The sequence below is a fragment of the Agrilus planipennis genome, unplaced genomic scaffold (genome assembly GCF_000699045.2).
Source record: "Agrilus planipennis isolate EAB-ADULT unplaced genomic scaffold, Apla_2.0 scaffold281, whole genome shotgun sequence".
In the NCBI taxonomy this organism is placed as follows: domain Eukaryota; kingdom Metazoa; phylum Arthropoda; class Insecta; order Coleoptera; family Buprestidae; genus Agrilus; species Agrilus planipennis.
In genome coordinates this window covers 320,056-336,789 of record NW_020439260.1, presented here as the reverse complement: position 1 = coordinate 336,789, position 16,734 = coordinate 320,056, and the positions used below count along the sequence as shown (strand labels likewise).

Here is a 16,734-nt window from a genome sequence, read left to right as displayed (position 1 = left end):
TTTACTGTAATATAACTGCACGGTTATAACCAAAACATTAATTTAGCACTATAGTATAGTGAATATACAGTATACAATATTATATGAGATGCCGGTCACTTAACATCTGACTGTCATACCGATATGCGCATGCGCGCCTTTCTATTTTCATAGCCTATCGCGTCGCAAGACAAACGTTACAAAACGTGTCGTTTCATGGCCTTGAGATTTTACTCCCACCGAGCCCAAAGAAGTTTCACTTCAAAAACTAAGGTATTGGTAAGGAGTTTGTAGCGTTTTTTGGTATTAGAAATCTGTGTTATTTCAATCGAAAACGTAAGGAAGGGTTCTATATGTATATGTTTAAGTTAATAGCAGCATATCGGCCGAAGCAAAATTGATAAATATATTGATAAATATATAAAGTACCTGCTTAGCTAGTAAGTACAAATCAGTTTAAGTTGAAGCGAATATGAACGATTGTTTCTCTAATGACCAAAATTAGTCGATAATTTTGTATCATGCCATAGATTTCAGTATGGGTGGATTTTGCATAGGTCACAGACGTATACCTACATATACATCAAATTAAAAACCTCGGTATACTACATACTATAACGAATTCTCTAGTAGCCTGTATATTTATTTAAACGACTATTATTTAATACAATATATAGGAACGGAAACCTCTAGTGATATACTAATATATCAATAAATGCATATACGACGATTTGAAATGTGCGGAACCAACCAAACAATCGCCCGATCATTTGGTCTCTAGCATGTGGTGACACTAATTTTAGGTTTATGGACCATTATATTTGGAATTAGGAAATTTGGGTTTATTTCTGTTATTCCAGACGTGATGCAATGATCGCATTGTCGAAAAGATCTGTAGTGAAAGCGAAATAGCTGAAAATCGCCACAAACGCTCACAAGTGTGAGGAATTTTGTTTATAAACATGTTTTTTCGTTTTTCTTCCATAACTTTTTTTTTATGAAATCCTACAAATGGCGAATTTCCTTATTCGATTATGGTAACGTGTCTATCACGTATTGGCGAGCTACGCCTGGATACATAGTGATCCGCAAAATGTAGCATTGTACTACAGATGGCGTTTACCGCGCCATTTGTGGTATTTCATAAAACGCGCTGTTAAGACAGCAGGTAACAGTTGGTCTGTGTTCTGCCGAAACTGTCGACTGCGACTGCGACGCGCTGATGAGATCCAACTAGATCGAAATCGCGATCCGCATCTGGCAGTTTCGACAGAATATTGACCACTTCGAATTCTTTATTTTTTTCTTTTGATTTTAGCGAAAAATGTTAAATGATAACATTATTTAGAATCAATTTTTCGGTAAGGGTAAGGGGTCCGATTTTTCAGTCAGAAATTTTTTTCAATAAATGAAGATTTATCGAGAAAAAGCGATTTCTTTCATATCCACCATTAAGATAGAAATCCGGTGAATATTGCATTGAAATTTTCGGAAAAGAAACCTTTTTTACAGTTATCAATCCCCCTAAAATTTTATTCCGATCGAATAAATAGGTGGCCAACAATTAATTTGTTGAAGAAAATTTATCACTTTGAAAAATGAGACCCGCTCACCTTTATCAAAGAAGAGATTCTAAATAGAGTTCTCATGTAACTTTTTCCGATTAAATCATGAAGGGGGCTTAGTATATCACACAGTCTCTACCGAAACTTCAATTTATAACTTTTTTTTTTGATTAGAGTTTATAACGAAGAATTTTACTATAACTTTGGAATAATGTGCTCTTATAAACCTGTATGGTATTGAATTAACATTTTCCAATATAACAATATGATTTGAGGTACACTTACAGTTCATTTTTGAGACAATTGTTTTATATTCTAGCCTTAAAGTCTGACTGGACCATCAAGTAGGTATAGTGTGCTGTTAATGAGTACTATTTTGCTTCAAATACATGGAAAAATACATTGATATCATATTCGTTGTCCCAGAAAAATGAATACACACCCTTTAATTTGGGCATTTTTGCATGAACACTAGATATAGATTACGCCTGCAGAAATTGTTATTTGGCGACGAAAATAAACAAATATAAAATATAAATTATACATTTGTACCTACACATTTCTTTCGTCTTGAGTAATTCTTCCAGTTAGAGACATATTAGCAGCTGAAATAGGAGTTGAGAGGGAGTAAAGGTAGGTTTATATTATATTACTGTTTACAAATAGTTAAGAATGTGGGATGTTCTAATTTTAGAGAAATTGGAAGATTGGCTAAGGATAAAAAAGAGTGGAGGTGCGTGTCCAACCAGTCTCACGATAAAGGACTCCATGATGATGAGCGACTTTTCGCATTTCTCTAAAACGAAGACATCCCACATGGCAAACAGTAAACTAATGTCTAATCTAAGTCTACTTTTGTCCTCCTTCCTTCCTATTCCTGCTTTATGCATGTCATTATCTAGCCCTTCGCGCCTCAGAAACTGTCATATCATCCTACCTCTTCTTCAGTTATTGATTTCGATTGCTCTGCTTTTGTTTCTAATACTTGCTCATTCTATACTCGGATGTACTTTCATACCCCCTTTTGTCAATTCCCCTTTCAGTTTATTTAAGATTATCTCTAACATCTAATTCCTCCCTGCTAGATGCCAACAGTGCTATATGCTAATTTTTTGTCGTTATATGTGTTTGCTTACCAAGGGGCATGGCCTAGAGATTTAGTCCATTGCTTAGCATTTGGAGGACACCGGTTCGATTCCGGGTCCGTCTGCATTGGTCCAAGTTTTTTAGGAAAATGCTGGAGCAATAATATTCCACATATAACCATTCATTCTGTTATGTCTTCATTTCGTCCGTCTCATCTTTCTTACCCGAACCACCACCCACCCATTCTCACAATTCCTGAAAGGAGGCTGAAGAGGGCCTTCCGCCCAACGTTCCAGCGTAGTCCGGAGGGACTGCCCGCCCACCAGTATTAGCGTCTGGTGGGTATGAAACACCCAAAAGTTTTTTTTGTTTACCTAATAATGTTGGCTTGTCTTTAGTAATATTTATCTAATTAACTAACTTCCTGCCTTAGATTTACTTCGTTTGCTGCTCAAATTCTATAGCTGCTTGCATGATGAATAACTTGAAATACCTATGTTTATTTTAAGCAGCCCTTTTATTGGTCATTTAACCTTTAATTTACTTAAGTATGATTTTATTAGATCATGAGCAAATGAAGGCCTTTGCAATGATTTAAATCAGAGACTGCATTAGTACTGTGCAAGATACTGGGAATCAAGCATTCTTTATTAACAATTGCAGCCTTATCATTCTTTTCTTGTGATATCCTAGTAGGCATTTATAGTGGATACTAACAAGTTGCTTAGTCAGTTAATCCATCAGTGTACACTGGAACAAGGTGTTACGTGCTCGTGACGTCACCAACGTTTTGTTACCAACTGATTGATGGACCCAGCTTTTATGGAGCTGACGTCCCTGGAGTAAAGCCGTGTTGTAATCATTCACTTCTCATTGTTACATTAAAAGGTTATTAAGTAACAACGGAAGCTGGAATGCAACGTCATCCTGGTACATCATCTGAGAAGAGATTTCTGTATGAACGGGATTAATGAATAATTGAGCAGATGAAAGTGCACTTATGAATGAGTGCAGAAATTGATAAGTGGTTACAAAAGGATGCGGTTTATTAGAAGTAATGAGATGTTCTAGAGTTATTTAAAGATATTTTGGAGTTATGAACAATTGAATGACAAAAGCTGATTTCCAATATTCGTTTAGTTACCATTTTGTATGAATCTTGAACTTACAGGGTGCTGATGAGAACTAATATGCTTGAAAGTTCGTCTGGGTTTTGATAAGTCTACTGACCAAGAACTGAATATTTTTTAGTTACTGATTCAATAAATTGAGGAGGAAATAGAGTGAGAAACTTGGATAAGTTTCACTTACCTACGAACAGTATATTTATCACTTTTGATTTTGTTAAAATTTTGTACCCTTTTACTATAACCTTTAAGTCGAAACAAGTTTTTCAGAATAAATATGTAAACTAAGTTAACTATCTCAAGAGTTCTTAATTCTATTTTAACTTCAATTTATCAAGAAACAAATTCATAAAACTTTCTACACAGTGGGGGCAGTTGTTTAAAATTAATTTAAACACTTTAATTGTTTATAACAATAAGACAAAAATATCAAATTATCAAATTTTTTATCATTTCTATTTACCAAGATATTAAAAAAAAAATCGTCGAACACATACCTCTTTTTTTTTTCGATATAGAACCCGAACATAAAACTTCAGCCAAATCGAAATTGTGTCGGTCAGTTTATATCCAAATCTGTCCGATTTGTAAAGGAAACAGAAAAAAAAAACAGCTAAAACAATAGAAAGAGCCCTATCTTCCGTAGAGACCATGATTGTCTCGAGGTAGAATCGTTATGCTTTTTTGTAGAACGACTGTACTAACTTTATGTTGTATTGGACAGTTTGAAATCACGATCCACATATCTGGTAATTGCTTCATTAAGTTTGCGCGCAATGGTACTTGTCCAAACATGAAATATTACAATTAGTGTACTTCATTTACTTTCTCTAGCGATGTGCCCCTTCCAATGTCTTGGATGCGCGCTGGCAAAATCGTAGGTAGGGAGAAAAAAGTTCATTATACTCTCGACTTTTGTTCATTAAACATACTTTTTCATACAGTACCTGCCAAAAGTTTTGTTCAATCATGAATAGTAGTGCGAGTCGAAAACAAGCGTTAAAGCCTTTTAATATATCTTCAAATATAAATAAACATCTCCTTGATATTTTCAGTAGTAAATGGTACCAATAACAGCGCATTTGAGTAATGCAATTGTAGTGGATAAAACGGTCAATTTTTCCGTGCAGTACTGTACGAATTATCCGCTCCTCACCGGTTAAGAGTTTGGCCGAGAGTTGTCTCCTTCCTTTTCTGGCCTAGTGCGGCTCTTTTCTACTTTGCGCCGGTCAAGCTGAATGTCACATCGCTACAGAAGTACACGAAGTATAGTAAATATCAGCAGATGGGTGATACATTGTCTGTACCTTGAAATTGTTTTGCTTACACTACAGCATACCATTTTAGGTTATACTCAACATCCTTTTTTATCAAAACAGCAGCATAAACGTCTGATACTATCGATTAAATAAATTGAGGTAAACGTCGACCAACTACATTTATTTAATAAATCTTTTTATTTACAAAAATTAAACGGAAAGGTCAGAAGTATACATGAACGCACTTGAGTATATTTACAGTATAAGTAAATACAATTTGTTACGAGTAACATTGTGGAAACGCAAATTACAATTTTCAAAGTGAAACATCGAAAAATTGTTAAACAGAGGTCACAAATAGTATCTAAGTCCAATTTTAATCTTTAAAGTGCGAACCAGAAAAATAGATAGTCAAACTTAACATAAAAATACCTTTGTATACGATAACCTTGTGTGCCTGAACTTGTTGCAAGAGTTTAGTGTTTCGTCGATACGAATATTTTCACTTGGTAGTGCAGGTTGTTCCAGTATTAAACGTGTTCATACAACAATGGGCATAACAACTTGTCGTTAAACATACAACATCACACTTTTTAATAAATATACACTAGTAAGGTCTCCAAACGTCAGTCTGCCTAGCCCCACTGCCCTTTGATACTTTAAGAAGTGAAGCACTACCTGAATCCTTCTCGTTCCTCTGTCTCACTAAAGTCACATTTGCCTTCTTTCCTATTCGTAAGATGGTGCCATCGTCTTCGTCTTCATTGTTGTTTTCGACTCTCTCAACATGCTCTACGTCCACTTCACTTCCGTTGTTTTCCCTTTTTCTATTTTCCTCTTCTGTTACGTCTAAATGAATACCCGAACTGTCTGGATTCGGCAAACTTTTTACATCCTGAGGTGAATTGCTTCTTGCTGATGTATTTGCAGTAAAAAGCGATTGATGACGAAGTTGAATCCAGGGCCAATCTGGGGTATAAAATTGGGAATATAACCATTGACCAGGGGGCGGAAGCATTGGCGTGTTCAGAAATAGACTGGCTGCTAAAGCGTTACTGAAAAGGTGGTTGTTAGGAAGGGCGGAAGACGGAAGGACTCCAGGGAATGCAGGGGCTGTGCGAGGAGAGGAAAGGGGAGACCCTGTTACGGAAATGTTGTCTTCAGGGGATGATGTCCTTGCAGTTGTCAGTAGGCCAGGGTGAACCGGCGACGATTTAGGTGATGTAGTTGTCCCGTTACAATTGATAGAAATTGGACCAAGGGACGAACTGGGATCTATATTATATAAAATAAACGTCATATTTTATTTAGAAGAAACCGTTTAAAAAAGTCTGTTCACAGAGCGTGAGCCAGAANTAGCTACAAGCTATCCAAGGATGGTACTATAGAATGTCACCTCAAGGTAGGCCTAGTGGCGTCATCTCTTGGTTAGGCCGGAAACTTATCAATCCACCCTCGTATACATCAGTATGTATTCGTCTTGTTAGGCAAAGTTCAACAAAGAGTTATTTGGTTTAGTTACAGTATCGTACTGGCGACTATTTCATGTACCTACATTAAGCATTCAAAACCATACACAATTAAAAAAATCAATTTTAACAGCCCAAGAATTTTAGAAACAAAGATTAACGATTGTTGACGGACGTTGCTGCAGTATCCAAATTTGATTTACTAGACAGTGTTCAAAAATACTAAAAAATATGGGTGCAATCTAAAAAATGTAGGATAAACTTGTTCAGAATTCCAAAATAATGCAAAAAATGACGTGGTGATATTCAAATCTCTTCATTATCTTAATTGATCTTGAGATTAAGCATAAAAATTGACGTTAACTTATTGAGTCCAAATTGAGCTTAAAAAAGAAAGTAAATTTTTCTTCAAAACGATGTTGTACCTCCATACCTACATTTATCCAAATACGAACTTTTTGGGACACTTGAACCGAATAAAAGAACATTTGAATATCGCAGTGATGTTTTGCATAGTTTGGTATCTTACCATTCTGAACAACTTTATTCTATAATTTTTTTCGATTGACCTCATATTTATCTCTACGTCATTTAAACGAAACATTCTTTTTTATATTTTTGGACACTATTAAAATACAGAATAAGTTTTGTTTAAAAAATTTTTCAATTAAACTTCTAAATAGTTTGGCCACAATGAGCATTTTGCGAACTGTTTGGGTCATTTGACTTGAAAAAAAAAACATTTCAATATCGCCGTAATTTTCCTTCTATTGAATATCAAATTTAGATGATGCAGACAATCTCATATCACAATAAGGAAAATTTTTTGATTAAACTTATAGTTTGACCACAACGAGCATATGGCGTACAGCCCGTGTAACTGCTTTATTTTTAATACAGATACGTATTTAGTAGTCTTTTTTACGCTTAAAATTATTCCTATTACAAAGTAATCAATAGTTTTTTTGCAATCGAATTTCTTTTATTTTCAACCCTTCAAAGCTACGTATTTTTAGTTCCTTAAATGTGCGATTAAAAACAATTAAAAGTCGTTGTTCATATCGAACGTAAACCTGAAAATTTCACCCTTAAAAACGTTTCTCCGCAAAAAAATACGTACCTAACAATTTTCATGTAGATTAACATATTACAAGCGCCACTAAATCGGAGGCGGGCATCTCGTTAGATTAAATTATAGCCCTAGAGCTCATCATCCGGAATGTGTATAAATACAGTATTGTGAAAATGTCCTATTTTTTCAAAATTACATAATCGGAATAGTGCTCAGAAATTTACTCTTTTTTGTAATAATTTACTTTAATTCTGTTCGCCACTCTTTTTGTTTTTTTACGCGTCTAGTTTTCTGGAATTGATTAGGTATACCGAGATATAAATTTCTGCAAAATTTTGAGCACTGTCTCAATTACATGGGCTAAAGCAAAATAGGGCACTTTCACTCTCTATATTTACCCCTTATTGTTTGTCTGTCCACCTGTTCAGAAACGCGTCAACTCCTGTTGTCGAAATATGTTACCATAAAAATAGTTCATATTTCTGATAGCGTCAGAACATTGTATCGATCTCTTCTAACATTATTTAGGCTAGATCTAGGTTATATTCGTTAGTTTGGATATCAATATCTACGACGTATGCTATTTTCGCATAATAAACTCACATTTTCCGATCGATAAAATTTCGCCATCAGTCTTAAAATTTTATCTTCAATATAGCTAAAGAAGTTTCACTTGAACAAAGCAAAGAAAGAAAACGCAACTAAATTTCATTAATGATAGCAATCAATAATTTAATTACCATTTGAAATTCTTGGAGATGAATTATGCGACCGATTGTCTAAAGCTGCTGCAAACATTTGTTGCGGAAAATGAGGATGGTGATGTGGCAAGAATGGACCTGTATGATACTGGTGAATACCCGCAAGCGCTGCCCAATCTGGATGAGGTCCAGGGAAACCAGCTAAATGGCTGGCAAGTCCTGAAAAGAAACAACAAGTGCCTAAATATTTTACATTGACTAATTTAAAGTAATTAATTGTTAAAACAGTTGAACAGTTTCACATTTGGTAACATGAAGGTCTAGTCAGAGACATATTAGAAGCAGAAACGGGAGTTAAGAGGGGTAGAGGTAGACCTAGGTTTAGATTACTGTTCGCAAATAGTTAAGGATGTGGGTTGTTCTAGTTTTAGGGAAATGCGAAGATTAGCTTAATATAGGAAAGAGTGGAGGTACGTGTCTAACCAGTCTTATGATGATGATGATGATGAATATTAAAAAAAGTCATCCAAGCCGAACATATTATTTAACCATTATCATCATCATAAGGTCGTCAGTCTTAAAGTGGATGGAAACGCATCTCCACTCCTTCCTATCCTGGACTAATCTAATAAAACTAGAATATCCCACATCCTTAACTATTTGGGAACAGTAACCTAATCTAGGTCTACATCTACTCCTCTTAACTCCCGTTTCTGCCTCTAATATGTGACTGATTAGACCTTCATGTCTGAGAAGGTGTCCTAGCAACCTATCTCGTCTATTTTTTATTGACTTCCATAGAGTTCTCTGTTCTATTCTTTCTAATACTTCTTCATTTCTAACGTTCTATATCCACGGTATCCTCATCATTTCGAACACTTTTGACCTTTTCTTTTCCGCCGCGCCGACTGTGCAATTTCGCGACCGTACAGCGCATCGCTCGAAACGTACACCTTTAACAATCTTTTTCGAATTTCTAAATTAATCGTTCGCAAGCACAGAAGTGACTTCTTTTTATTGAAGGCGACTCGGCCGTGCGCTATCCTCTGCTTTAACCAAACTGTTATCCTTGATGCCTGATTTCAACAACAAATGTGAAATCATCTTAATATTGTGTTGTTTCTGTTGCTACAAGTTGTTTTGAAATAACCTTCACAATGAAATGATAAAACATACAACTGAAGAGTTATACACATTTCTCCAACCTGTGAACGCTGTAGTGAAACATTTCAATTACTTTTTGACGTTTATCTTTGAGGTACTATTTACCTGCTTTTTAAGAAGCAAGAAATTTCATTTTTTTTTTCTAAAACAGTTAACTAAATGAAATTTTATACATATTTTTCAAAAATGCAAACCTGCACCAGCGATAAATGACCGAACTTCGCCATTATAGATTATTACATAAATTGCTAAAACGGCTGCTGTAAAAGGAGTTTTAGTCTCTGACATTAAATAAAGATTAGTGTAAGTCAATAGTTGAATATATTTTACCAGTAGAACATAATTTAAATACCCTAGAATTAAACAAAAATTGAAAATTCTTAAGATATATTTTTTATTTCATGTTGGAAAACCTACGATTGTCGTACTGTTAAAGGTTTCAGTATCATATGTTCCATTATTTATATTATGTATTTGTGAACAGGGTAGCTGATCTAGTGGAGGCAGGGTTACTCGGTTTTGACGGTAATTAAAATTTTAAACGATCCAAGAGTGCCTCTGACCCTTTCGAAATAATCGCTAATAATCCCCGAAGAAAAAAACAAGAAAAACAACGCGAATCCGTCTTTAATCCCGAAGAAAGAGCAGCATCGGAACGAGATTAAAGTAAATACGGCAATTTAGCGCTGCGTCGGGACGCCACCCTAGCCCGGGCGTCGGAAATTTAGAGGATTCACTCGCAATTAAAGTAGCCCTTAAAGATAAGCCGGGGGCGTAAAAAACATCCCTCGACAAGGCGAAAAACTTCGTTACGGCCGAAAAGAAGATGAAGACGACACAGAAGTGGAAGAATAAGAACAAGAAGAAGAAGAATAAGTGGAGACTTGCTAACAACAACGCGGAGGATTTTTCTCGGCGATCCTCTAAGTTGATTGCAGGCGTAATGAGGGGTGGAATGACATTTATCTTGCAAGGGTTAAGCCTAGGTGTTGGCCCGGTGATTATTCAACCCCTTTAAAACGGAGCAAGACTAATGCTGTGCCGCCATTAAGGGGTTTTAATCTTGGAGGAACGTTAAGACGCAAAACGCTCGGGTGTACACACGATTCATCACTAAAGGCAAGCAAGCAAGCACCTACACACATGTAAACGTAAACGTAATGTGGGGCCAACTATGTACATATGCGATGCTACCGTGTGTAGATACATACACTTACATAAAATACAGATTCGCGTAAATAGGGCACGAAAGCAAGCAGAGAACGCAAAGAAGAAATCGATAACTCTACCGTAGACAAATAGGATACAGCATCCCATTTCTTATTGATAAGGGAACATCTTACAGTACATAAAGACTTTCCTATTATTTATGCATATCTAGGTACAAAAATGTTTGCACATATATAGTAATAGGGTAATAGCTATTTAAAGGTTGAAACTAACCTTTTGTGTTAGAGCGCATAAACTTACATACGAAGCAACTAAGTAGGTATTCCACGGACGACATCCGAATGTAAAATGTATTGTATTGTATGTTTTAAGGAGCACAATAAGTCAGAACAAATTTGTATCAAGGTGTGACCCCCCTGAGGTCCACATGAGAAATATACAAGTACATACATACATAAATAAATAATTCTTATTTTTTTGTTTGTCTTTATATTTTGTTGGTTTTAAATAAATTAATCCCCAAATCTTCCTTTTGCAGTTTTTTTGTTAAACAAAAGAAAAACGGATTTTCCGAATGTTATAAAATTTTATTTAGATTATATGGTTGTTAATACCAGAAATGCACCGGATAGTGCTTTTGCGGGGAATCGAATAACCGGGTGACCAGCATTAAATATATCGTTGCGCAGTTTAATAACTTGTTCTGATTATTGGGGTATGTAGGTTTGGTTATTTTATTATTTTCATGCCACAGTCTCCTTTTCTATAATTACCAATTTTCAGTAGATAGTGTTTTTGTTCATCATCATAATCATCTTGAGGTCGTCAGTCCTAACACTGGTTGGACACGCACCTCCGCTCCATCCTATCCTGACCTAATCTTCGCATTTACCTAAAACTAGATCATCTCACATCCTTAACTATTTGAGAACAGTAATCTAATCTCGCTCTACCTCTACTCATCTTAACTCCTCTTTCTGCCTCTAATATACCTCTGACTAGACTGCATGCCTGAGAAGGTGTTTTACCAACCTATCGCGCCTATTTTTATTGACTTCCATAGAGTCCTCTGTTCTCTTACTCTTTCTAATACCTCTTCATTTCTAACCCTCTCTGTCCACGGTATTCTCATCATTCGTTGGTAACCTTTTCTTTTCCGCCGCGCCCACCGTCCTTGTTTCGCACCCGAACAGCACCTCCCTCCAAACATACACCTTTAACAATCTTTTTCGAATTTTTAAATTAATTGTTCGCGAGCATAGAAGTGACTTCTTTTTATTGAAGGTGACTTGACTCTGCGCTACTTTATATACCTTTACATACCTACATTGTATACCTACTACTCCTTCCGTCCTGACTCATCTGACTTCCTATATATCTAAAATCGGCCACTTCTTCTAATTTTTCGTCTCCTATCTTTATATTCTCTCTTTCCCTACTTTTTCGTCCCTTGTATACCAGTATATTTGTTTTACTTTTATTTATTGAAGTGAAAACTTCTTTAGCGACGTTGGGCACTTTTTGGCAGGGGAAAATATTATGAGTTCGCGTCACCGACATGCTCACGATCGTACATCGTCAAGTATTGAAGATGCCATCTATTAGGCATGACGAAATGTCTGCAATCAGAATTCGACCAAGGCAGAAAAGCTCAGAACTCTTCATCATCACCCATTGTTAATATTACCAACTTCGCCCCCTCGTCTAACCGTTATTAGTGCATAATCCTGGAGCATCTTAGAATTGAACTTGAAGATTCTTCGTTTCTTTGCATATTGATATATAAATGAGTAGAAGCCAACTATGTAGAATTATACTATCGTACTTTCCTTCACAAAATGTATGGCCAATCTTCTTCTTCTTCGTAGTATTAGTAAATAACTAATGTATCAATCAAAATAAAAGATTTAACTTCTGAAGAAACTATAAGGGAGTGATGCTCAAGTCAAGTGTTTATAAATATGGAAATCGATAAGTGAGTTTTATTTCTGATTAAACGAAACACCATCAAGTAAAGGACGAATCAATTCTATACTCATTTGGTGTAACATCTGAAGAAGTCTGTATGGCGAAAGAATATCTACAGTTAGGCTCATTTAATTAAATTCATAAAGTGCTTATTTATATAAGATTGTGCTAACGTAAAAGTACTTACTTATGCTACGTATCACTTAAAAGTGTAATTGTTTCAAAACACTGCATTCGTTTTACTACAGACTATACGAGTTTGCTTTTTTGTTTGTCTTATTTAGATAAATTTTGGCCAACAGTTTTTATTATCAGTGATTGTAGCAAATAGAATCATTAAATCGCTATTTCTCATTTATTTTTTCATAGTATTTATTTTTCATTTTTATTAGATCTGTTGAAATGCATATTACTGGAACCCTGTCTAATTCTTAAATTCCTTCGTTTCTTGAAATCTACTAGAAAAATAAAATCCCTGTTGCCTATGCCATCGTTAGAATTTTGCACAAAGAAGTATCAGATTGGAGTTCCCGAATTTAACCGACCGGTACGATCTTCATTCGATTCCCTTTGTCGTGCTAAGTGGAATTTCCGTTAGGCAGAAGGAAACATTAACGAAATGGCAAGGATAAAGAGACGATGATGGCCTACTATGTGCCACTGAAGATGCGGGAATTAATAAGAAACGCGTTCACGAGTGAATTTCATTTTGATGGGCGTGAGGGTTAATTTTCCGTATTAACTTATAACTAGAGCAGGTACGCATGTGTGCGTAGGTATAAAGAGTCTCTATTACATCTCCAGGAAATTATAAGACATTGGGGTGATGAATCCACAGAACTAGTAATACTATCTTTATGCAACCATTCATTTATAGACTATGGTGGTCTAATTTAATAAAATACGAACAACGGTACTCAGAAAAAACCAAAGAGTATTATATTTTAGTCTGAAAACTGAAAAAACAGAAGAATCAACAATAGTACATTACGTATCGAGGGAAGAAACAGGGTTTTTTCAGACTTCACGTGCCTCCAGCTCGGGTGGCAAACATGCAGTCTGAGATAACCATGTTTTTTCCCGAGGTACGTATAATATTTTTTGTCATATTTGTGCGGAAAGCACGCCATAAAATTGATAGTTGGCGAAATAAGAGTAAATGATTTAGAGGTTAGAAAGACATTGTCATTGAACAACTAATTTCATTGCCTCCCAACTAAAACACGGCCGAAAAGAGGCCAAACATTCCCTATTTCATAGCACGCAAAAAGAGCTCTCCGCGCTAACATTACAAAAAGATAGTTTCAGGGTAAATTTGAAGAAACTATAAGCCAATACTGGGAGTGAATTGTTTGCGTCAGTGTTTTCGAATCGCTCAAAATTATTAAAATATTAGTCCTTTACATTTCACTGATTCGCATGATTGACATCTTCAGAAGCCCCTCTGCTGACGATTGATGAATTTAGACATGAAACGTGTCACATTATAACATTACTAATAACCAATTTATCTTCAGGGATTCGATACTAAAGTATTCTTTTAGATTTATAGAAGAATTGTTATTTTTTCAAGTTTTGCTAACGCAAATAGTCCCGAAGAAATTTCACCAGAAGAAATGGCATAAAAATTCTCAACACAGAAACACTCATTGTCTTTAGATCTGAAATAGCACTTATGCAGAAATAAAAACGATGGTACTTGCTATATACCGGGTGTTCTATTTTAATCTATCGTCGTAAACTTTTTCTTCAGAAAAAATCAAAATCGAAAATTAATCTACAAAAGTTAGGTACCTACTTAAAAGTGCAAAGGTACGTATCAGGACTTTCTTAAAATTCAACAACTTTTTTAGAGGTAAGTTTTGGATGTATTAGGACTTTCCTAACTAGACATTCGAAAAAAAGATTTGCATGGGGCCCGGGTAAGGCCTAAATGTCGAAAAATCAAGTTCATGTAATATCTTAGGTACATCGTGGGGATATTTCAGATGATTAATTTTTGGTAGACTATGGACCTCTATTACTGACAATTTTTGGTCAACCAACAACACAAAAACCTAATAAAATGTGACGTTTATATCGACTGAATTTTTGTAATCCTAGGAATTTAATTATACATATTATATTTACCTTANTCTACATTCACGGTATGGCTTATATAAGTGAAAACGTATCCTATCTCATACAATATGTAAATATGTCGACAGATACTGTTTTTACACCTGAAATATATTAAAGTTGCTTCTATAGTAGACCTGCAAAACAACGATCTCGAGAAAGGCATTCCACGTTTGCGAACGAGAAGGGCGAGAATAAGGAACAGGTTGGTCGAGGGGTGGGGCTGCCTCAGACCGGATTGGCGCGCCACAAGGACCGACGCCGCTAACCTACACTACCGTGATCCATATTCCATACCGAGACGATGCCAAAGGACCTTTAGGTGTCTACAGGATGCAATCCAAAAGTAACAAACAAGATTTTGCACAGTATAACGGATAAAACTTGTTTAATTGATTAAAGAATCAACAATACGGTAATTAGTAACTGTCCGTATGTTAGATTTGCATGAACATCTGTTAATAAATGCCAATTATATTTAAAGTGCCTCCAGTAATATATACTTATAGGGTATTTGTATTAAACATTAATATGGTATTTTCAAACACAATTTAATCGTTAATTTTTCATAATTTTACAAAATTGTCACTATTTACCATGCTATCGAAAACGGCTCAAAGAAACTAATTTAAACTATAACATAACAAGGTGGTGATGGTTAAAAATAACATATTATCCAGCTTCGATTTTTATCTCGAGCAAAATAATATTTTTACATTTTTACATTTAATTTTTCCTTAATTCGTTTGCATTATATTCTAGATATTACCAATATAAAGATATTTTAGCTACTATCTGTTATTTGCTTTGTTTTTTGATATCATTAAGACAGATAATATTTCTTCAAATTGCCATTATTTTGATAAAAAATTAATCTAAATCTATGGACTAATGGTTGTCTGTATTCACATAATATATACAATAGTATAGAACAGTGTTTCTTAAATTGTGGTCCGCGGACCCCTAGGGGTCCGCGAGTATATATACGAGGTCCGTCGCAGTCTCCCCTATGGATCATTTAACAATAATAAATCAATGCTACCAAAAGTCTCCTAATCGCTGGGCTTCCTAAGCAAGGCATTTCCGCGCCTTGAAGTTTTCGATTCGGGATTATTTTTCAGTACTCTACAACAATAAAAATTGGATAGCAGATCCTTTCAACACAGCTGTTATTGACATCACTGGCTTGACAACGGTACAGGAAAATCAATTAATAGAAATATCCTGTTATTCAGCTTTGAAACGTAATTTCAAAGAATCCTCTTTATCAAGATTTTGGGTGAATTTAAAAAAAGATTATAAGGAAATAACAGATCAAGGATTAAAACATTTACTGATTTTCTCAACCACATACCTCTGTACAAAGGCATTCTTGTGTATATTTAAAACAAATACAGAAACAGATTACAAGTGGAATTAGATTTGATATTGCAACTTAATATTGTAACATCGTGGAATTCAATTTGAGATTGCAACTTTATATTGTAACATCAACTCAAATATCACCAACTTAGTTGCGAAGCAGCAGCACCAACCTTCACATTAACGTATGTTTTTATGAATAAGTTTTTTTTTAATTTACAGTATTAACTTAAATGGTTTGAAATATACTGTTGTTTTTCTCTTTATTAAGGGATCCTTGGAGTTGTGCTTGATTTCCTAGAGGCCCGAGGACGGAAGAAGTTTAAGAACCGCTGTTATAGAATATTCTATTNAAATTTATACAGGATATATATATATATATATATCAAATATTGATGAAAACAAATATTCAGATATACCTACTAGATCGCTCGTTTTGAATTATTTAAATAGGTGAAACTTTTAATATGTCTGGAAACTTTTATATTCTTAATACGGAAAGTAATTTACTGTCGACGTTTATGATTATACAATCACTGTTTATTTTTAGAAAAAGTTCGCACTCTACATTCACGGTATGGCTTATATAAGTGAAAACGTATCCTATCTCATACAATATGTAAATATGTCGACAGATACTGTTTTTACACCTGAAATATATTAAAGTTGCTTCTATAGTAGACCTGCAAAACAA

At 35.0% G+C, this 16,734-nt stretch overlaps 1 protein-coding gene across 1 annotated transcript in view; it reads right to left on the bottom strand.

Moving 5' to 3' along the window:
* Positions 1–5,335: 5,335 nt before the first annotated feature.
* LOC108741870 (runt-related transcription factor 1-like) overlaps positions 5,336–16,734 on the bottom strand; it is a 41,564-nt gene continuing 30,165 nt past the window's right edge. The window contains exons 3-4 of the mRNA XM_018476838.1: positions 8,298–8,477; positions 5,336–6,291 (exon numbers count right to left, since the gene is read on the bottom strand). Coding sequence (XP_018332340.1) covers positions 5,624–6,291; positions 8,298–8,477 — 848 coding nt within the window. The 3' untranslated portion in view covers positions 5,336–5,623. The remainder of the gene's footprint in view (positions 6,292–8,297; positions 8,478–16,734) is intronic.